Below are 24309 nucleotides of genomic sequence, written 5' to 3' on the forward strand. Positions count from 1 at the left end.
CCACAAATTTTCTATAGGATTGAGGTCAGGTCTTTGTGATGGCCACTCCATTACTTTGTCTTTGTTATCCTTAAGCCAGTTTGCCACAACATTGGAAGTATGCTTGGGGTCATTGTCCATTTGGAAGACTCATTTGTGACCAAGCTATAACTTCCTGTCTGATGTCTTGAGATGTTGCTTCAGTATATCTACATAATTTTTCTTTCCTCATGATGCCATCTATTTTGTGAAGTGCACCAGTCCCTCCTGCAGCAAAGCACTCCCACAACATGATGCTGCCACCCCCGTGCTTCATGGTTGGGATGGTGTTCTTTGGCTTGCAAGTCTCCCCCTTTTTCCTCCTAACATAACTATGGTCATTATGGCCAAACAGTTCTATTTTTGTTTCATCAGACCAAAGGATATTTCTCCAAAAAGTACGATCTTTGTCCCCATGTGCAGTTGCAAACCGTAGTCTGGCTTTTTTTAATGGCGGTTTTGGAGCAGTGGCTTCTTCCTTGCTAAGAGGCCTTTCAGGTTGTTGATATAGGACTCGTTTTATTGTGGATGTAGATACTTTTTTTGTTTCCTCCAGCATCCATCCTCCTCCTCCTGTTTCCTCCAGCATCTTCACAAGGTCCTTTGTTGTTGTTCTGGGATTGATTTGCACTTTCCCCACCAAAGTACGTGCATCTCTAGGAGCCAGAACGCATCTCCTTCCTGAGTGGTATGATGGCTGCGTGGTCCCATGGTGTTTATACCTGCATACTATTGTTTGTACAAATGAACGTGGTACCTTCAGGCGTTTGGAAATTGCTCCCAAGGATGAACCAGGCTTGTGGAGGTCTACAATTTCTATTCTTAGGTCTTGGCTGATTTCTTTTGATTTTCCCATGATGTCAAGCAAAGAGGCACTGCTTTTGAAGGTAGGCCTTGAAATACATCCACAGGTACATCTCCAATTGACTCAAATGATGTCAATTAGCCTATAAGAAGCTTCTAAAGCCATGCCATCATTTTCTGGAAGTTTCCAAGCTGTTTAAAGGCACAGTCAACTTAGTGTATGTAAAATTCTGATCCACTAGAATTGTGATACAGTGAATTATAAGTGAAATAATCTGTCTGTAAACTATTGTTGGAAAAATTACTTGTGTCATGCACAAAGTAGATGTCTTAACCAACTTGCCAAAACTATAGTTTGTTAACAAGAAATTTGTGGAGTGGTTGAAAAACTAGTTTTAATGACTCCGACCTATGTGTGTAAACTTCCGACTTCAACTGTATATATACACACATTTGCAAAACTCTGAACCTGTTTTTGCTTGGTTGTTATGGGGTATCGTGTGTAAATTGATAAATTGATTTTTTTTCTCCTTTTAATCCATTTTATGATAAGGCTGTAATGTGGAAAATGTAAAGGGGTCTGAATACTTTCTGAATACACTATGCACTGTATGAGACTGCACATTTTTCTATGTGACAACAGTGGGAATGGAACCCACAACTCGTGTTGCTAGTGCCATGCTCTTACGAACAGAGTCATGTACTGGACCATTACACTACATAAGTAGAATATACAAGACATGATTACTGTTACATTCCCCAGCAAGAAAACCAAAAATTGTTGCTCAAACAGAAAAGGGAATTAACAAAGAGTCACTGACAACAACCAAAACAAAACAAGGTAGGGTTCTCAGAGCGATTCGTAAAAGACACTCATGGGGGTATCCACTGAAAGTTGACTAGCAACAACAACTGTGACCTAAAAAACACCCACCATGAGCACCTTCTAAATTTTCCCAAGGCAAACACTAAACTTAAAGATCAGACAAATAACGGTTTTTCTAGATATCAAACAGGGAGTGCCAACTAAACCCTTCACATCTCCCAAGACAAGTGGAGCACTGCACTAGCCACTCTTAAATATCACCTGGGCCAGCGCAGGTAAAACATCTTCCCCCTAATGAGATGGCAACCAGCACAGGTGTAGCACATACGGACTAATGAGGTGACACCAATCTGTGCACCCTATGTGCTAACGTGCTAAAGTCCAACCTTTAAAACAAAAATGGAAAAACCCAAAACTTGTAACAATTACGATACAAGTGTAAGATGCCATTCCCATGATGCCATTCCCATTCTCCTTCAGGCCATGGATCAGGCATGCAATGACCTCAATCCAGACCTATGTCAGGCTTGGATTCGTCATGCCAAAAAGTTTTTCCCCAGGTGAATGAACAATGAGGAACTGGGGATGAGAATGTTTGGCCAAATGCTCAAGACAGACTTGATGCAAACGAGTGCCTGCTTCTTTAATTTATTTCATTTGTTTCATTTGATTACAGTAATTATTTCTGTGAATAATTTTTGTGAATGTCGTGTTCATTGATCGCACCTTTGATCACACACGGGATAGAATTTAATGAAATTTCATGTTCAGTTGATTTTAATGGGTAATGCAAGAGTTTTGCCTAATTTGAAAACAGTTTAATGTATCATAGCATATTACATTTAAAGGGAAATGTATCTTGAATTTTTTTTGCTATTGGATTACCTGGTTGATAAAATAACTATACTGGTAAAAAGAAAAGTGTTGGTCCCATGTTTCATGAGCTCAAATTTTAGGCACAAATTTGTTTACATTCATGTTAGTGAGCATTTCTCCTGACAGGTGTGGAATATCAAGAAGCTGATTAAACAGCATGATCAATACACAGGGAATAAGAAAATTACACTTTAAAATGTGCAGTTTTGTCACACAACACAATGCCACAAAAGTCTCAAGTTTTGAGGGAGTGTGCAATTACCATGCTGACTGCAGGAATGTCCACCAGAGCTGTTGCCAAATAATTGAAAGTAAAGCATTTCTCCACCATAACCTGCCTCCAATGTTGTTGGAGCCTCACAACCGCAGACCACGTGTAACCAATAGCGCTAAAACAATTTCAAAAACTGTACTAATATTGTAGTCTACAGTATATCTGTAGAAAAACGATATTTTTGTCCCTTCCCCCAATGACAAACTGACAGTACTCTGTTATTGAGAATGTTTTATTTAATTTCCCTCTTATGGTGGAATTATCATCTAATTGAGTAACTATAATGAGGGATAAGATTAGGCTACAAACATAAGAAATTAAAAACTAAGTTTGTAAAGTGATAAATGTTAGTTCTTATAGTATACCTTTATTTTAAAATACTGTGATGAGACAACTTTACACATCTAAACACAATGTTTTATTCATTTTGAGACAAAAACCATAGAAAGTATACTGAATGTCAATCAGAAGATCTGATTATTAAGTGCTCATATTGGACTGAGGGATCTTTTACAACAACAGCTTACCATTATAAACACACTCATAATAATACCAACATTAAAATCTCACTAAGTGTGTTTCAGCCTAACTTAAACAGACCTCTCTACCTATCACCATATAAGCAATATTTTCACTCAACCTTTAAATGGAAAGACGAGCCGCATCATGACAAAAACAAACAGTAAATTAAACATAAATACAAAATGCATAGGAGACCACCACATTCCCGGCAAACACACCACACAATGTTGTCTCAATATTGACTCCAAGTTGTGAGCCTCAATGTGCAATTTCTACTTTGTAACAGACCTTTGTCACTCTGACTTTTATAGGCACCACCAGATCTCGGTTCAAATACGATTTCAGGTATTCCAATTACTTTACAAAACAAGTATTTAGATATTACATGTATATGTCTTACTTCACTGTTTAATCACACTATTTATTTTACCTTTATTTAACGAGGCAAGTCAGTTAAGAAGAAATTCTTATTTTCAATGACAGCACAGGAACAGTGGGTTAACTGCCATGTTCAGGGGCAGAACACCAGATTTTTACCTTGTCAGCTCAGGAAGCTGATCTTTGATCTCGCAACCTTTGGGTTACTCGTCCAATGCTCTAACCACTAGGCTACCTTACGTTGGTGTCTCATGAAAGATGGCAAGATGCCATGTTACATTTAAAAAACAGCAGGGTTTCTAAAAGCTTGTCGGACATTGAGCAGCGATCTGGTCTGAAGATACGCCCTCCAATGCTTAAATGCCGCTCCACAGCTGCGGAGGATGCTGGGACATGTAAGTACTCAGCAGCAACCCTGCTCAGTGTTGGGTGTGTGTGACTGTGTGTTTTCCAGAATTTCAGAAGATCAGTAGTTGGTGGAAGATATCGGGTGATTAGGTAATCCTCGATATCTTTGTTCTTTTTGATAACATTTCACCAGCCCCATCCCTCAGCAGTTTAAAACCTCTACAGGATAGGTATCCCTAAACCGGAGTGGTTGTTGCTAATGTGTGCTAATGTGACTAGAATGACTTTGTATCCAACAGCCAACTTTCCTGGGACATTGACATGTCTTATATGGGGAGAAAGTTTAAATTCTTGTAAATCTAACTGCAGTGTCCAATTAACAGTAGCTATTACAGTGAACAAATACCATGCTACCGTTTGAGGAGTACACCACAACAACAAAAACGTATAATGGCAACTGGTTTGATACATTCACCTCTGAAGGTAAATAATGTACTTACAATCAGTCATCTTGCTCTGATTTGTCATCCTGAGGGTCCCAGAGATAAAATGTAGCATCGTTTTGTTTGATAAAATCCATTTTTATGTTCAAATGTATGAACTGGGGTCTACAGTTTAACCACACTGCTGTCTCTGACTCCACACCCACCCCACCCAGCCATCTCAACGTGTGAAAGTTAGTGTATAAGATAAAAACATTTATTACCATAGCATTTTTGTATGTTCTCTGTAGTTATGTACTTGAAAATGTATCAACTGACCAATTTGCCATATTTGGGCAAACTCCTGGCAGACTTGATACAAAATAGTGTGCAGTAATGTAATTCTCCACTGGATCAGTCTTAACCTTTGCACACACACTGCTTCCATCTGGTGGCCAAAATCTACAATCTCCTATCTGAAAGTATGGCATTTCTCTTGCATTTCAAAGATTAGCTACAGGCAGTTAGATTTGGGTGTCATTTTAGGCAAAAATTGGAAAGGAAAGTCTGATTCTTAAGTAAACAGAACAGTGTTGGGGTGATTGCCACTTTAAAGTCCCTTTGAGCAATTCATTGATCGATTTACTTAGAACATATATTAGAACATATATTCATAGGATTGTATATAATCATCTGGCTTTTGCTAAACATTTAGAGTATTTGAAATATGTTTGGTGAAAATATATTTGAAAAGGGTTTCAAATAGTGTTCCAGAAAAGTATTTGAGAATACTTTCAAATACAATTTGATAGACTTTATTTGTTCAATTAAAAAAAAAATAAACATTCAAATACTCAAATAAAAGTCTGTTTTGGGCTGTATATTTAAAAATTCTCAAATACACAATAGAAAGCATTTTTAATAGCAGATACAAATGTATTTGAACCCAGGTCTGGAAACTACACAGATGTACAACTGTCTGCTGCCTCCAAGGTATCGAACACTATATCATATCACTGTAAATAATGAGAAAGACACACTCATACTGTACCAGTGACACAATGTCATTCAACATCTGGGCAGATGAAAAGGCTGCTTTTTGCAGGGAATGAATTACCAGCAGTTGTTGTATTATGTCACAATATTTTCGTATTTTTTAAAACTTTGGTTGCCCATAGGGGAATCTCAATTTTTGGTACTCTGACTGAGTAAGAACACCGTTTGCCTGACTTTATCAATCATCTCCTGTACACACACTGAAGATGACAGACTAGAAGGCTTCAGGAGTAAGCACAATCCAGTATATTGAAAGGACTAATTTGAGTTGAGTCAAGATAGCATATCACTGAGACTTGGTTCTCAGAGGAGATGAATTTATAGGTTAGAACCTACTGTCTGAGGTTTCCACCAACAACTGGAAGGCTACACAGATCCAGGCCTCTGATTATAATTGGCACACCGCTGGCCCAGCCCTTTCACATATTCTCTTCATTCTCTCTACTTTCATTGTAACAGGTCACACATGCATGTTGCTCAAAGCCACTCTTGTGGGATCATTGTATTTGTAAATGTTATGTAAAAGGCAAGGCTGCCTTTTGTGAAGTGATTGGGTTGGCTTTCAAACCCCTGTCTGACTGATATAATGCTTTGTCATGAATGTGTCTTACTGGGGCACTGGACTGACACATGATCTGTACAAGGTATGTCTAGGGGTCAAAAAGGAGCTAGGGGTAAACCACAAGATCATGTAACTGACTGGGGTTCAAACCTGTGTCTCTTGCATGTCTCAAGACAGTGTTAACCTACTGAGCTAAAGTCTGAGTGTTAGCTCAGGGACCTATCACACGTATTCAGGTCTCAAGCAAGGTTCCCCATCTCGTGAGCGTGGTTCACTGAACCCCCTGCGTAACACTTAGGAGAACTCAGACTGCTGTCAGATGCAAAGTTAACTGTACATACAAGCAGCTGGGACAACCCAAATAAATTGTCGGAAACTCAATTCGTTCAATTCAATTTCACTTAAGAGAATGAGAAAAATCCTAACATTTCATATTTCAAAATTCCACAGCTTTACTTTTAAAAGCACAACAATACTGTGGTTCTGACATTGCCTGCATTATTTTTTTAAATAATTATTAGAAACATGATCAGATCAGCAAGAAGCTGAGGTTTCAACACAACACCACAAAATGGTCGACGTTTGGAGGGCATTAAGAATGTTTTTGGACAGGGGTTACAGTACGAGCAGATTAAGGTTCAGAGTCCTTATTCTAATTTTCGGCAGGTCGAGTGTCTTTAATAACGCCTAAGTCCATCCATCTACTGTTTCTCGTGCTATCGGTTCCCTCTCATTTGTTCTCCTCTGTTGTGGCTCTAATCTTCATCTCAGTGAATTTAAGGGAGTACTGCCAGCCCGTCCAGGAGGACCACTCGATGCCGTCGGCGTAGGAGGTGTGTGGCCCACGCAGGTACTGTCCATTCAGGTTGGACGTGTGGCAGTTGCGGTACCACCAGGCACCGTGGTAGAAGGAGGCACAGTTGTTCTCCGAGTGGTCGTTATCTTGGTCCTTGGTGGTGAATTTCATCCCGTTGTGTTTGAGCATTGAGTCACCTTACAAAGACAGACAGACGGGAGGAGGGGTGGGTGCAGGAACAGGGAGGAGAGGGAGAGAGCGAAATAGAGAGAGAGAGAGGGTGGGGAATGAGAGAGGTTGCCAGCATTTTAGCACTTTGACAGGATCATGATGACATGTATGGTGGTATATGTGTGAGAGGTTTAAAAAGAAAGACCATTACTGCTTGGTGAAATAACATTATACTGAAATAAATGAAAACCACAGGGATGGGCAAGTAAATTACTTTGCTATTGTCAGGTTCTGTGTTAGAGAGAGAGAGAAATGTGTTGACATGTTAGCTCAGCTGAATCGAACACAGCTTGTTTTCAAAGCTAAGCAGAGTAGATAGAGGTTGATCTGGATGGTATACTTGTTCTCACTGAAGATTATTGCCCATTATATACCAGTATGAGTCAATGTTCAGGCAGGAATTGGTGGACTGTGGCTTCACATTCAAAATAGCTCTTTATTTAGATTGATGGCATGACGTTGAAACAACGACGTTGATTTAAACATACCATTTTACTATCAACATTGAAACAAGGTCAAATAAAATATCTCTAATCAAATATGAAATTCTACATAAATTCAACCACACAATATGTAATCAATATAGGATAAAAATATTAGTAAAATGTCTATGTGGAACTTTCAACATATATATAGTTCTGATGAATATATTGAAATTAGATTGATGTAACAACTTGTTAGTCAAGTTAAGTTAATGTATTTAAGTTGAAGTTTTACCCTCATTTCAATGTTTACAAAGTTGGTTGAAATGAGATGAAAACGGTGCTGGTTGATGACGTTTTTCAAATCCAATCTAATTTCCACTATGATTCCACGTCACAATACATTGATGAATTACATTAAAACAACATTTATTCAACCAGTGTGTGCCCAGTAGGATATGTGTGTGTGTGTGTGTGTGTGTGTGTGTGTGTGTGTGTGTGTGTGTGTGTGTGTGTGTGTGTGTGTGTAGATCAGAGGAAGACTGGTGGAGAGGCTGTAGGCTGTGGTGGTGGCCTTATTAAACCCTATGATGTATGTTTCAGGGATGTAATGCAGCAGCCAGTGGTGCATTAATCAAATCCCCTCTGTGCAGCACCACGCTCTACTCTGAAGGTGCTAATTCTACTGTGGCTGGACCAGGCAGCTCTTAGCGACAGCTGCTTATTGCCCACATAGCACTAACTCCATTTTTTTGTATGGATATCCTCTCAGATTTGGCTTTCATATCATGCCTCGTAATCATGGGCTGATGATAAGGAGAAAAATCTCCCCCTAACTATCACATTATGCAGATTACAGATCCTGTTATACATTTCAATTTCCCACCAAGTGCCTCAGACTATAGACTTATTTAACCCTTGTTTTACTGGGTGAGTTGACTGAGAGCACGAAGTTACACTGTAGTTTAAGAGGTTAGATTGGGAATTTAGCCAGGACACAGGGTGAAAGGGAAATTTCAAAAATGTTCTACTAAATATTCATAATCTCCTGCACCACTCCAACATCTACATACAGTAGGTGAAAATGGCACTTTTTTTTGTAGTAAAAAAAAGATAGCGGAAGATAAGTGATTCCAATGACATCATTGGTGTGCATCATGTGATTTTAACCAATTATGAGTAGGCATTTCCTACTAATTGTTGACAATGTCATAGGAAACACTTGTCTTCCTCTATCTTTTTTTTTTTACAAAAAAAACATAGAAATGGCCATTTTCACCCATGTTCATGCTGGGGTGGTGCTGGACATTATGAATATGAAGTTGAACATTTTTGAAATGTCAGTTTACTCCCCGACTCATACAACAATGAAATGGAGTTATTACAGACCACATTACTTGTTTTGTTCGTGCAGCTGATGAAAGAGCATGGTGATAATAGTAAAACCATGCAGTGCACAAAGGGAAGAGTCAGTTTATTAGGGCAGTGTAGGACGAGTCTGCCTCTCTTCCTATGGAAAAAGTACCCCAGTGTATTGTATGCACCACCTATTGTACATCTATTCTATTCTGACTTTAACCGCTTCAACACGCTCGTGGATTACCGCTAATAAAGGTTGGCAACCTTTTAAATATTGAATAATTGTAAACATAGTGGCAGGATATGATAATGACACACTGCATGGATGATTAAACCTCTTAAACTCCTTAAGATGCCGTGTAAATGGATGCCTACTGTACCATTATAACAACTGTAATGCAATGTAATGTAATGTAGGACACATTTTAATCAAATATCCTGGGAGAAACCTACAATGAGAGCAGAGAAAGTATTTAAACATGCACCAGAACTCATAATCATATTCACAATGAATACATTAAAAACATCAGAGGGAAATTATGTGTTCCTCCACAAGCATTGTAATAAAACATATTCAAAACTCCTGTGGCCCTAGTAATGATATGGTTAAAACACGTTGGTTAGGTAACAAACTGTCATTAAAGAGTTTCTTTCAAGTTCTGAGCGTAAGCACTTAAAAGTGTGAACAGCTCGTGTGCCTCATCAACACAGGTAATTGCACGTTCGCCCTATTTCTCTGCCGGTAGAGTACTCATTTCATGTTTATATATGATACACAATTCTGTAGTATATAACCATAATTTTGTTGTTTAGGATAATGGTTAAATAATCTTTGCAAGGATTGAAGATTAATTATCAAAGACTAAAAGGCAGCGACAGTTTTCTGTGTGAACGGATGCAGAACAAACGGGGGGAAAGAAATACAAGTACTGTCTTAGTCAATATGTGAACATATCCTTTATCATTGGTTTTGACTGTCCCATCTCAAACTGTTCCTCCCAAATGCCACTTAACTGAAACCAAATATATGAATAACAAATCATTTAAATCCAGGTATTGAAAGCACACTCAGGACTGTGCTGAAGTCAAAACAGTGCTGCTGCAGAGTAACATTTTATTAAGGTCCAATGCTGCCGTTTTCTAAAATCTCAATATCAAAACATTTCTGGGTAACAATTAAGTACCTTACTGTGATTTTTTTTCTCACAATTTTAATTGAAAACAAACACTACATGTACAAAAGTCTGTGGACACCCCTTCAAATGAGTGGATTCGGTTGTTTCAGCCACACCCGTTGCTGACAGGTGTATAACATTGAGTCATGCACAGCCATGCAATCTCACAGCCATGCAATCTCCATAGACAAACATTGGCAGTAGAATGGCTTTACTGAAGAGCTAGAGCTGCCCTGGTCAACTGTAAGTGCTATTAATTTGAAGTGGAAACATCTAGGAGAAACAACAGCTCAGCCACACAAGCTCACAAAACTGGACTGCCGAGTGCTGAAGTGCATAGTGTGGAAATATCACTACCGAGTTCCAAACTGCCACTGGAAGCAATGTCCACACAATAACTGTTTGTCGGGAGCTTCATTAAATGGGTTTCCGTGGCCGAGCAGCCGCACACAAGCCTAAGATCACCATGCGCAATGCCAAGTGTCGGCTGGAGTGGTGTAAAGCTTGCCGTCATTGGACTCTGGAGCAGTGGAAACGTGCTCTCTGGAGTGATGAATCACACTTCACCATCTAGCATTCCGATGGACGAATCTGGTTTTTGGTAGATACCAGGAGAACGCTACCTGTCCGAATGCATATTGCCAACTGTAAAATTGGGTGGGGAGGAGGAATAATAGTCTGTTTTTCATGGTTCTATGCCCCTTAGTTCCAGTGAAGGGAAATGTTAATGCTACAGTATACAATGACATTCTTGACGATTCTGTTCTTTCAACTTTGTGGCAACAGTTTGGGGAAGGTCCTTTCATGTTTCAGTATGACAATGCCCCTATGCACAAAGCGAGGTCCATACAAAAAGGTTTGTCAAGATCGATTTGGAAGAACTTGATTGACCTGCACAGAGCCCTGACCTCAACCCCATTGAATACCTTTGTGATGAATTGGAACGCCGACTGTGAGACAGGCCTAATCGGCCAACATCACTGCCCAACCTCACTAATGCTCTTGTGGCTGAATGGAAGCAATTCCCTGCAGCAATGTTCCAACATCTATTGGAAAGCCTTCCCAGAAGAGTGGAGGCTGTTATAGCAGTAAAGGGGGGGACATTAATGCTCATGATTTTGGAATGAGATGTTCGATGAGCTGGTGTCCACATACTTTTGGTAATGTAGTGAAGCTCCTTAGCGAAGAGCAACTTCTCAAGCAATCATTTTAGCTAGAACTGTCTGGGAGTGGGGAGGAGAAATTTGAAAACTAGTTATTTTTGGCAGAGAGGTTTGAAACTCTTTCTTTCTTATTGGTATATCAACTAATTTACTGCCTGGTGAGGCAGGCCAAAACTCTATCCCAACAAAATAAGTGTTTTCAAACAGCTCTTACACTAAAAGGGCATTGTCACCATTTTCGCAATTTGACAGTATTATTCCAAGCTCATAGGATGGAAATATAAACTGAGTGTACAAACATTAAGCACACCTTCCTAATATTGAGTTGCTCCCCCCACTTTTGCCCTGAAAATTAATTGGGGCATGGACTCTATAAGATGTCGAAAGCATTCCACAGGGATGCTGGCCCATGTTGACTCCAATGCTTTTCACAGTTGGGTAAACTGGGTGGATGTCCTTTGGGTGGTGGAACATTATTGATACACATGGGGAACTGTTGTGCATGACAAACCCAGCAGAGTTGCAGTTCTTGACAACAAACCGTTGCACCTATGCTGTACCCCTTTCAAAAGGCACTTAATAATTTTGTCTTGCCCATTCACAGTCTGAATGGCACACATACACAATCCATGTCTCAATTGTCTCAAGGCTTAAAATCATTCTCTAACCTCTCCTCTCCTTCATCTATACTGATTGAAGTGGATTTAACAAGTGACATCAATAAGGGATCATAGCTTTCACCTGTATTAACATAGTCAGTCTATGTCATCGAAAGAGTAGGTGTTATTAATGTTTTGTACACTCAGTGTATATAAAACACAGAAAAATCACAATTTTGACTGCACTAGGCCTTTAAACAAACTTATTTTTTTTCTTTTTTCTTTTAAATCCCGGAGCCTCAATTCGTCTGAACAAAAACAACAAGAGAGGATGAAAAGTCAACTTGAATTGATAAGATTGGGAATCAATGTTGCATGAATCCCTGGCAGCAGACGTTTAAAGACAACTTCACTAATTAAATCAAGTGGAAGCCGACTGTTTGTTTATGTCAGGCCGTAATAACCTAATGGCCTGCTTTTTTTTGCCGTGGCCACAGAGGCATCCTACAGCTTCATCATCCCTGCCCTTTCCAGCAGCCCTGGAAGGTCATGATTTTATCCAGCTGGGCCCAACCATGAGTGAGGGGCTGGGGGGGGGGGACCTGAGACTAACGGAGGGGAGGGACCCAATTAATGTCCAAAAGAGCCCTTCGCGACAGAAGAGCTGAACCGTGGAGAATCACACACACATTGCCTGGATGCTGCTGCTCATGATCTACAGCTGATGTAGAACAAACAACAGCCAGAGAAAGACTCTCATACTGGTGAACAGATGTCTGAATTGGATTTTCCTGATATTTGGATGTTTAGAAATTGTATTTCTTCCCTGAGAGGGGGGCATTGACCAATAGGAAGATCAGTACAATTTCTAAATGCTTTAAGGGGCATTTATGAAGTCTATGAAACAAATGTGAATGAGCCATAATAAATGGCTACAGTACAGTTGGATATTGCAGTACCTGCAGTGCCTGAGTAATCAGCAATAGTCAGCGGGTATCCATCGTCATCCGGGTCAACGGAGAACAGTCCCACTCCAAAGGCTCCATACTGGGCGAAGGCTGTGCTGTTCTCAAAGTCCTCCAGGTCAATGCGCAGCTCGTAGTTGGCTTGGGTGGTCAGGGCATGCATTCTCTTCAAACCTGAGTTTGAAGACAGAGGAGAGGCTAGTTATGATCTGAATTCAACAGCTGTGATTTACACTAGAACCGATAAAGTTCATGTATTTGAAAACGTTATTACTCTGTCCTTTTTGAAGTCATGCCCCGCCCGTTCTTGACTTTCCATCAATACATCCATATAACACGCTGTATCTTAATATTACAAACAAAACTGGAGTCATAACCAGTTTTAGGAGGGCACGTCATTTTTCAATGGTTTCCCCCATTGCCTCTGCTTCTCCTGACAGTTGAATGTGCAGTGCCCAGCTGATAATCATCCCGATAATTGCCTCGAAACTGAACCTAAACTATATAGAAACTAATTCCACACATATCACAACAGATAAAATAAATGAAGTATGATGGGGAGGGAGAAAGGGGGTGAATTGGTGAGTTAATGAGCGAGGGGAAGCTAACGATGCATGATAATGTCATTACCAATTGAAGAACAGGGTGGGCCATTCCATTGTATTGATCTGTTCTAATCTCAAAATGGTAGGTACTCTATCAGTCCTCCGAATCCAAACAGTCTTATCTGTCTGATCTGGCCTACTTGGAGTGGGCTACACTGTGAGAGAGGGAACAATTGTACATGCTGAACGGCTTTCAATATCTGGGAAAAGATCCAAGTCGAGCAGCAGTTGAGCAAGTGTTGGAGAATGTTGTGATGAGGCTTGTGGAACCTTATGATGGCAAAGGGTGAAATGTCACCATGGAGAATTTCTTCACTTCACTGTCATTGGCGAACAAGTTGCTTGCAAATAACAAGCCTCGTCGGCACCATGAACAAAGTGAGTCGCTCCCTCCCTCCCTCTGCGCAAAATAAGCCACCAGCACAGCTGTTGTACTCCACAAAGGTGCTGTTGAACGACAAGACAACAATAAAGAGAGAACTGTAGACTTAAGCAGTACAACCAAACAAAGGTATATCAAAGTGTGTCAAGCAAGTGAAAGTTACGAAGATTTGTGTCAACTGTTAGGATAAGAGTTAACAGCTAAATGAAATCCAACTGATGCCATTGTGTGAAGACGAACACAATGTAAGCACGAGCTGACAATAATTGCCTACATTCCTATATTAACCCCATTATTGCTTATGTGATGATTTTCGCTATTTATTAAGGCCACTTCGTGCTTATATTACTGTTTAGGCTACTGATGTTTTCATAATTTGACCGCACATCTTGCTGATCGTGCGTCTTGGTGGTTGGGGTATTTATTTTATTTTGTTATTATAAAAAGAAGCTGTTACTGTGTTCCAACACATATGCTTTCTGTTTCATAGTTGTAACAAAGGCACACCACGAATAAAACTGATTGAACACTTGAATTGAGGTGTTTTTTTGTGTTTCTTTGTTTTTAGTATAGCCTACAGTAACATAAAAAACGAATGAAAATGCTATTGTTATTTGAAATAAAAAAACAATGGTATTCTAATGTTACCCAAGGCCTACATAAACAACCAAATTATTATTTTTTGCTATAGCATATGTGAAATGTATTAATTACACTGTTAGAATTTGCAATTATTGTCAGCTCATGCTTACATTCTGTTCATCTTCATGCAATGGTAGAACTAGGTTTGGAAAAATTAAGCACTTACATAACTTTCCAGCATTGAACCATTATAAGGCATAGTAAACCAACTTTTTGGCTGTTTTGGACTAAACTTTCATAGAGTTAACCATTAGTTTGCAAAATTGTCCCCCTGGGATCCCAGTCTTGCTGTCAGCCATTGTGGGCAGCGATAGTTGAAGACAAGGCATCTGACAGCCAGAGGCAAGGGTGCTGTAGAGGGGCAACGCACTCTTGGATCAATAGCTCCAGGGGGACCTTATTCCAAGCAGAAAAGAGAGATGAGGCTTTACACCACCATCCCCCCCTCTTTCTCTGCAAGTGCTGTATATGGGTTCTTGGTAAGGAACTACTGTGCTCTGCCTCATATGAATTCTCTTTGTAGGCCATAGACTGGTGTTATGTGCTGTACCACCAGGACAGAAAATCAATAGGCCGGGAGGTTTTGCCGCTGCTAAGCCAAGCATGCTGCCTTTCTACAACTGTTGTCGACAGTTGTGGAATACCTCGTATGGTTCATACAAGTGAATCTCCCACTGCAGGTGGCCACATTAGTTTTTACTGACTGCTTCTTACTGTTTGAAATGCTTAGCAGATGCTATAGGATCATTAGACAGACAGCCAGTGAGGATAACATTTAGGAGAAAGTCACGATTAACATTAATCACATTACCGATAATGCTCTGTATTTACACTGTCCTTGCTGTGCTATGGTACGATGGTCTCCCATTTTTTTTTTGAAATAGCTAATGTTTTCACACAGACTTCTTGGAACGCATTGCTAGCACAGTGATTGACCAATTCACTTCAGGGCTGCTGGAGGAGTGTCTAAATCGATTTTAGATTAAGTTAAACTCCAAAAGGTTCAGCACTCGAGAATGACCTTAATACGACAGTGTGACTGGGCATGGAGAACGACACCAAGTAATCGCGCTACACCCTAACCTGCCCCCCTCCTGGTGCAGAGAGACATAGTTCAAACAGCGGGTTCCGCTTGATAGACTCCTCCCAGCAGCCGGCACATCGCCATAGTTCATCATCAGGCATAAACAGTGTTGTTTAATGGATACATTTTTACAGCAAATAGATGGGCTATTTACACTGGAAGGTCGTCATTACAGTCTCAACAATGGCACCCACAGATACAACGGTTGCCCACTCATACACCTGTATCGATAGAATGAGATCACCAGTCAAAAGTTTGGACAAGGGTTTGTCTTTCTTTTTACTATTTTCTACATTGAAGGAACCAAAAAAGTGTTATACATATCAACATATATTTTAGATTCTTCCAAGTAGCCACAGGGGCTGGGCGATATGGCCAAAATATCATATCATGGTTTTTCTTTTTTTTTTACGGTATTTGATGTTTTTGATTAATAAAAGTTAGTAGTAGTGCGTGACCCTAGGGTGGCAACACATATATTCTAAATTATTTCAATGGGTCTTTCTCCATTTGGATTGTTTTATACTGTTAAATTCAACTTCAACCTAAAATAATTTCCTGCATTTCCATCAATTTCTGCATTTCTTGCACTCATTTGAGATCATTTCCACACTGCCACGATATGGGCAAAAATACTAGGCCTTATGTTTAACCAAATGTTGCAATTGTGATTTAGATCAAAACACTTGGGTGAACTTTTGGAATCATGGAAATGGAAAGGAAACAAAGTGATGTTCTGTGTTTCCCAGGGGACCCTATAAGCTTTGACTACACTAAATCGTTATTCATGTCGCCAACATATTCATGCTTCACCTATTCCTCTTTGATTTAGAAGATACTGTTGCACCATCACACCTCCTCTTCCATGCTTCATGGTGGTAACCACATGTGGAGATCATCCGTTTAACTATGTGTCTCTCAAAGAGACGGCGGTTGGAAACATTATCTCAAATTTAGACTCATCAGACCAATGTCCATTGCTCTTATTTCTTGGCCCAAGCAAGTGTTATTGACTAGTTTATTGTTTACTCAATGTGTAACTCTGTGTTGTCTGTTCACACTGCTATGCTTTATCTTGGCCAGGTCGCAGTTGCAAATGAGAACTTGTTCTCAACTACCTGGTTAAATAAAGGTGGAAAAAAAGTGAATTCTTCTTATTGGTGTTCTTTTGTAGTTGTTTCAAATCAAATCAAACTTTGTCAAATGCGCCGAATACAACAGGTGTTGAAATTATTACTTACAAGCCCTTAACCAACAATGCAGTTCAAGAAAGAGTTAAGAAAATATTTACCAAATAAACTAAAGTAAAAAAGAATAAAAAGTAACACAATAAAATAATGGGGCTGTCACGCCCTGGTCGTATTATATTGTGTTTGTCTTCATTTATTTGGTCAGGCCAGGGTGTGACATGGGTTTATTGTGGTGTGTTTGGTCTTGGGGGTGTCTAGCATAGTCTATGGCTGCCTGAGGCGGTTCTCAATCAGAGTCAGGTGATAATCGTTGTCTCTGATTGGGAACCATATTTAGGCAGCCATATTCTTTGAGTATTTTGTGGGTGATTGTTCCTGTCTCTGTGTTTGCTGTCACCAGATAGGCTGTATAGGTTTTCACGCTCCGTTTGTTGTTTTTGTATAGTTCGTTTTTTCATTCCTCATTAAACATGTCTCAAAAATACCACGCTGCATTTGTCCGCTTCTCCTTCACCAGACGAAAACCGTTACAGGGGCTATATACAGGAAGTACCGCTACAGAGTCGATGTGCAGGGCTACAGGTTAGTCGAGATAATTTGTAGGTAGGGGTAAAGGGACAATGCATAGATAATAAACAGCGAGTAGCAGCAGTGTAATAAACAAATGGGGGGGTGGGATGTAAACAGTACGGGTGGCCATTTGACTAATTGTTCAGCAGTCTTATGGCTTGGGGGTAGAAGCTGTTGAGGAGACTTTGTCCTAGACTAGGCGCTCCGAGTACAGCTTGCTGTGCGCTCCGGTACTGCTTGGATGACTGGAGTCTTTGACAATTTTTTGGGTTTCCCTTTAACACGACCTAGTTTATAAGTTCTGGATGGCACGAAGCTTGGCTCCAGTGATGTACTGGGCCATACGCACTACCCTCTGTAGAGCCTTACGGTCAGATGCCGAGCAGTTGCCATACCAGGCGGTGATGCAACCGGTCAGGATGCTCTCGATGGTACAGCGGTAGAACTTTGAGGATCTTGGGACCCATGCCAAATCTTTTCAGTCTTCTGAGGGGGAAAATGTTTTGTTGTACCTTCTTCACGACTGTCTTGGTGTGTTTGGACCATACTAATTTGTTGGTGATGTGGACACCAAAGAAATTGAAACTCTCGACCCGCTCAACTGCAGCCTTGTCAATGTTAATGGTGGCTTGTTCGGCCCGCCTTTCCCTGTAGTTCACGATCAGCTCCTTTGTCTTCCACACATTGAAGGAGAGGTTGTTGTCCTGGCACCACACTGACAGTTCTCTGACCTCTCCATAGGTTGTCTCATTGTCGTTGGTGATCAGGCCAACCACTTTTGTGTCGTCGGCAAACCTAATGATGGGAGGGCCCATCATGAGGGGCCCCAGTGTTGAGGATGAGTGTGGAAGGTGTGTTGTTGCCTAACCTTACCACCTGGGTGTGGCCCATCAGGAAGTCCAGGATCCAGTTGCAGAGGGAGGTGTTTAGTCCCAGGGTTCTACGTTTAGAGATGAGCTTTGTGGGCACTATGGTGTTGAACGCTGAGCAGTAGTCAATGAACAGTATTCTCACATAGATATTAATTTTGTCCGGGTGGGAAAGGGCAGTGTGGAGTGTGATTGAGATTGCGTCATCTGTGGATCTGTTGGGGAGGAATACAAATTGGAGTGGGTCTAGGATATCCGAGATTATGCCATTGGTGGCCTGCTTGAAACATGTAGGTATTACAGACTCGGTCAAGGAGAGTTTGAAAATGTCAGTGAAGACACTTGCCAGTTGGTCTGCTCATGCATTGAGTACATGTCCTGGTAATCTGTCTGGCCACACGGCCTGTTTAAAGGTCTTCCTCACATCGGCTACCGAGAGCGTTATTGCACAGTCGTCCGGAACAGCTTGTGCTCTCATGCATGCTTCAGTGTTGCTTGCCTTGAAGCGAGCATAAAAGTCATGGTTCGTCTGAGGGGGTAGCGGGATTTCTTATAAGCGTCCAGATTAGTCTCCTGCTCCTTGAAATTGGCAGCTCCAGCATTTAGCTCGATGCGGATGTTGCCTGTAAACCATGGCTTCTGGTTGGGATATATATGTACGGTCACTGTGGAGATGACGTTGTCGACGCACTTATTGATGAAGCCAATGACTGAGGTGGTATACTCCTCAATGCCGTTGAATGAATCCTGGAACATATTCCAGTATGCGCTAGCAAAACAGTCCTGTAGCGTAGCATCCGTGGCATCTGACCACTTCCATATTGAGTGAGTCACTGGTACCTCCTGCTTTAGTTTTTGCTTGAAGCAGGAATCAGGAGGATACAATTATGGTCAGATTTTCCAAATGGATAGTGAGGGAGAGCTTTGTTTGCATCTCTGTGTGTGGTGCAAAGGTGGTCTAGATTTGTAGAAATGAGGTAAAACACATTTAAGTTTGCCTGCATTAAAGTCCACAGTCAGTAAAGTCAGATTGACCAGCACAGTTTAAACACACTCAAGGCAGTCAAAGAATCAAGTGAAAATAGCCAAAACGTTATTTTGTCTTGTCAGACCTTTCAGAAAGAAGAAATACAAGAACATTTGATTTCAAAAACTCTATATTTAAGATTTTTTTGTTAGAAATGTTTCCTTTCTCACAAACAAGCATTTTCTGTTTGGAGCTGATTTTTGAGTGTCTGTGTCAGAGATCTGCTGCTCTAGCACTGAGAAGGAGAAGCTTGGGAAAGCTCCTTTTCACCCAAACATAATAATAAAAGTGCAACCAGAACGAGTTAGAACAAAATACATCAAAGACACTTGTTAATTTTGGACCTGTGCAAATATCTATACACATTAAAGCCTCCGGGTCAAAATGACCCATAACATTATGTTTGTATACAAAATATACACACACACATACCACAACACATCGGTGTTCCCACATTTTGAAGTTAGGTGTCATGACCCTAAATGAGGAAAAGTCACTTAAGTTCATAGAGAAAAGTGACTGACAAGTGTATAGAATCGAGCACAGAGCCATGCAAATTCCATAGACAAACATTGGTAGTAGAATGGCCTGTACTGAAGAGCTCAGTGAGTTTCAACGTGGCACCGTCATAGGGTGCCACCTTACCAACGAGTCAGTTTGTCAAATTTCTGCCCTGCTACAGTATAGCTGCTCCGGTCAACTGTAAGTGCTGTTATTGTGAAGTGGAAGCGTCTAGGAGCAACAACGACTCAGCCGAGAAGTGGTAGGCCACACAAGCTCACAGAACGGAACTGCCAAGTGCTGAAGCTCATAGCGTGTAAAAATTGTCTGTCTTTCGCGGTTGCAACACTAACTACCGAGTTCCATACTGCCTCTGGAAGCAACTTCAGTACAATAACTGTTCGCCGGGAGCTTCATGAAATGGGTTTCCATGGCCGTGCAGCTGCACACAAGCTTAAGTTCACCATACGCAATGCCAAGTGTTGGCTGGAGTGGTGTAAAGACCGGCGCCATTCGACTCTGGAGCAATGGAATTGCATTCTCTAGAGTGATGAATCACGCTTCACCATCTGGCAGTCCAACGGATGAATCTGGGTTTGTCGTATACCAGGAGATTGCTACCTGTCCCACCGCATAGTGCCAACTGAAAGGTTTGGTGGAGGAGAAATAAGGTTCTGGGGCTGTTTTTCATGGTTTGGGCTAGGCCCCTTAGTTCCAGTGATGAGAAATCTTAATGCTTCAACATTCTAGATGATTTTGTGCTTCCAACTTTGTGGCAACAGCTTGGGGAAGGCCCTTTCTTGTTTCAAAGCGAGGTCCATAAAGAAATGTTTTTTTGAGATCGGTGTGGAAGAACTTGACTGGCCTGCAGAGCCCTGACCTCAACCCCATCGAACACCTTTGGGATGAATTGGAACACCTACTGGAAGCCAGGTCTAATCCAACATCAATGCCCAACCTCACTAATGCTCTTGTGGCAGAATGGAAGCAAGTTCACACAGCCATGTTCCAACATCTAGTGGAAAACATTCCCAGAAGAGTAGAGGCTAGTATAGCAGCAAAGGGTGGACCAACTCCATATCAGTGCTCATGATTCTGGAATAGGTGTCCACATACTTTTGGTTATGTATATGAGTTACTTTTACGACTCTCAACTATGGGACCCACCCCCAAGCTGGAGCTGTACATGTTATCATGGCATCATCCCTAATATGAAATCCTATGTACTAGTTTTGCCCCTGAAAGAATATTGTGACGACCCTCCTACTCTGTCTGCCGTATTCTCTCTTTGTTCTTGTTTCCTTATTAGGATGCCGGTGGGCGGAGTTGGGAGGGGCATCAGCTACATGGGAAACAACTGGGCCAGGTGTGTCCCAGGATAAATAGACCTCTTCCACATTCATGGAAGAGACTCTCTCCATACAGACACCTTTCTAGATTTTGTTGTGTTTCTTGATGGCCTTTTTGTTGTTTGCTTTGGCACCTTTCAACACCCTGCATTACCACATTCATGCATGCAAAACACTCACTTACACTACTGATTACTGATTACACACACCATCGTATATTTTCCTTAGTTGCTTTATTTAATAAATATATATTTTGTTACTCCTTACCTCCACATTGTCTCCCTTTTGTTACGGGCTTTGAGCCGGTTCGTGACAATATGGACGAGAGCGGCTATTCCCAAACTGGGGCAATCCTGTCGGGGGTACGCCAAATAAAAAGGTCATTCAGATTTTCAAACAGTCCATTTCGATTTTCCAACGGGCTATACCTTTGGGTGATGTTTTTTTTCTTGCCTGAGTAGCCGGGCTATTTGAGTTTTTAGAGCGAGCATTAAGATGACTATCGAGTAGTAAGACATGTATAAAAGCAATAGATACCATTAATAAGACGGGGCTAGAAGCGTCTTATATGGTGAGCTACCAAGTGGCTAGGACAGGCAAGTCCCATACTATTGTGGAGGACTTAATTCTTCCTGCTGCCGCGGATATGGCTTTGTCAATGTTGGGGTACAAGACCAGAAAAACTATACAGACAATGCTTTCATCAAACAACACTGTTTCACAACACATCAGTGACATGGCAGGAGATGTTTTGAAACAATTACTGCTTCGCATACAAGCCAGTGAATTCTATGCATTACAGCTCGATGAGTCAAAAGATGTGGCGGGCCTGGCACAGCTCCTGTTATATGTCCGTTACTTTTATGGGGGGTCAATTAAGGAAGACATCCTCTTCTACAAACGATTGGAAACCAAGACAACAGGAGAGGATTTTTTTAAAGTACTGGACAGCTTTGTGACATCAAATGGTGGTCAAGATGTGTTGGTATCTGTAATGATGGCGCAAAAGTCATGACATGAAGACACTGTGGAGTGGTAAAGCAAGTGCAAGCTGTTGCTTCCGACGCCACTTGGGTATACGGAAGCATCCACTGACAGGCTCTTGCTGACAACGGAAAGCTTGACAACTTGAAAGACGTTTTGCACACTCAGTGAAAATGGTTTAACTTTGTTAAAGCAAGGCCCCTGAACTCTTGTGTATTTTCTGCATTTTGCAATGCTATGGGCAGCAACCATGTAACACTTTTTACAACATACTAGAAGTGTGCTTGTTATCAAGGGGCAAAGTATTGACACGTTTTTTTTGTATTGAGAGACAAGCTTAAAGTTCTCTTAACTGGCCATCATTTTCGTTTGCATGATGTCGAGTTTCTCACATTACTATCTGGGTGATGTTTTTTCTCGCCTAAATGATCATAATCTAGGATTATAGGGACTCTCCGCAACTATATTCAATGTGCGGGACAAAATTGAGGCTATGATTAGGAAGTTGGACCTCTTCTCTGTCTGCATTAACAAGGACAACGCAGTTCTTTCCATCATTGTGTGATTTTTTGTTTGCAAATTAACTCAAGTTTACGGACAATGTCAACTGTGATATAGCGAAGCACCTGAGTAAGCTGGGTGTGCAATTACGCAGGTACTATCCCTGTGTGGCTCAGTCGGTAGAGCATGGCGCTTGCAACGCCAAGCGTCGTGGGTTCGATTCCCGCTGGGGCCACCCATATGTAAAAGTAGTGGCCCCAGCCGACTTGTAAGTCGCTTTGGACAAAAGCGTCTGCTAAATGGGATATATTATTATTATTTATTATCCCGAAATGGATGATACAAACAACTGGATTCGTTATCCCTTTCATGCCCTGCCTCCAGTCAACTTACCGAGCGTAATCAAAATTGCAACAAGAGGATCTATGAAAATTGAATTTAATCAGAAGCCACTGCCAGATTTCTGGATAGAGCTGCACATAAAGTATCCTACAGGCACTGACTGTGTTTGGAAAATTATTTAAGACTGAGACTCTCTCCAATACAACCAACATTGCAGTTATGTGCATCCTTTCAAGCACACCCTTCTCATCCGATCAAAAGGCTCCTCAACAGCTTCTACCCCCAAGCCATAAGACTGCTGAACAATTAATCAAATGTCCACTGGACTATTACATTGACCCCTCCCCTCCATTTGTTTTGTACACTGCTGCTTCTCAATTTTTATTATCTATGTATAGTCACTTCACCCCTACCTTCAGGTACAAATTACATCAACTAACCTGTTCCCTCGCACACTGACTCAGTACCTGTACCCCCTGTATATAGCCTTGTTATTGTTATGTTACTTTTTATTTTTTACTTTAGTTAATTTGGTTACTATTTTCTTAACTCTTCTTGAACTGCACTGTTGGTTAGCATTTCACAGTAACGTCTACATGTGTTGTATTTGGCGCATGTGACAAATAAAGTTTGAAAAACATTTGAGAGTGCGCTGATCCTGGTGCTAGAGGGGTAACGCAGCTGGAGGTTGAATGTTTGAATGGGTACGAGACTATAATAATTTTGGGGACCAATGGACTCGAGAATTTGACATATTCCAAATACATTCACTGTAAGACACCCACAGAAAACCCAGTAACTACAGTAAATGAACCAGCACAGCCTTCAATGTCCTCTCAGGGTGAACTTGTGTGGCTGTCAGTGTTGTCAACACAAACCCTCTTTGATACTCATGCCTTTTTAGGCATTGATCGCTGCCACTGCCTGATAATCCCTCTGCAGGGAGCATTTTTCAGAGACTCTGACATTCTCCCGAGCCTGCAGATCACAAGAAACAGAGAACAGGAGAACAACACCGCAGGCAAACAGCTTCCTATTCTGGAATACGTTGTCTTAATTTTGGGCAACTACACTGTGTTGTTTGTGCCTTTAAACATGTGCTGAATTCACTGTCTATTTCATCAAACAAAATTGAAATCCTTATTGAATGATAAGCTAAAGGATGACTGGACATGTGAAACTGTGGTGCTCGAGGATATCTTAAACTATATGCATGATGCACAAATGCAGGCAATGATGTGGGACTGTCTGTATACACTGAGCGGTACAAAACATTAAGAAAACCTTCCTAAAATTGAGTTGCAGCGCCCCCACCATTTGCCGTAAAATCTAATCAAATTGTATTTGTCACATGTGCCGAATACAACAGACCTTACAGGGAAATGCTTACTTACAAGCCCTGAAACCAACAATGCAGTTTTAAGTGTTAAGTAAAACATAGATGCAAATAGTAGCTATTTCATTAGC

At 41.0% G+C, this 24309-nt stretch overlaps 1 protein-coding gene across 1 annotated transcript in view; it reads right to left on the minus strand.

The window, feature by feature from the left end:
* Positions 1-5273: 5273 nt before the first annotated feature.
* Positions 5274-24309, minus strand: part of LOC135514379 (fibrinogen C domain-containing protein 1-like) — a 159699-nt gene continuing 140663 nt past the window's right edge. The window contains exons 6-7 of the mRNA XM_064937823.1: positions 12791-12970; positions 5274-7079 (exon numbers count right to left, since the gene is read on the minus strand). Coding sequence (XP_064793895.1) covers positions 6817-7079; positions 12791-12970 — 443 coding nt within the window. The 3' untranslated portion in view covers positions 5274-6816. The remainder of the gene's footprint in view (positions 7080-12790; positions 12971-24309) is intronic.

This window comes from Oncorhynchus masou, chromosome 25 (assembly GCF_036934945.1).
Source record: "Oncorhynchus masou masou isolate Uvic2021 chromosome 25, UVic_Omas_1.1, whole genome shotgun sequence".
In the NCBI taxonomy this organism is placed as follows: domain Eukaryota; kingdom Metazoa; phylum Chordata; class Actinopteri; order Salmoniformes; family Salmonidae; genus Oncorhynchus; species Oncorhynchus masou.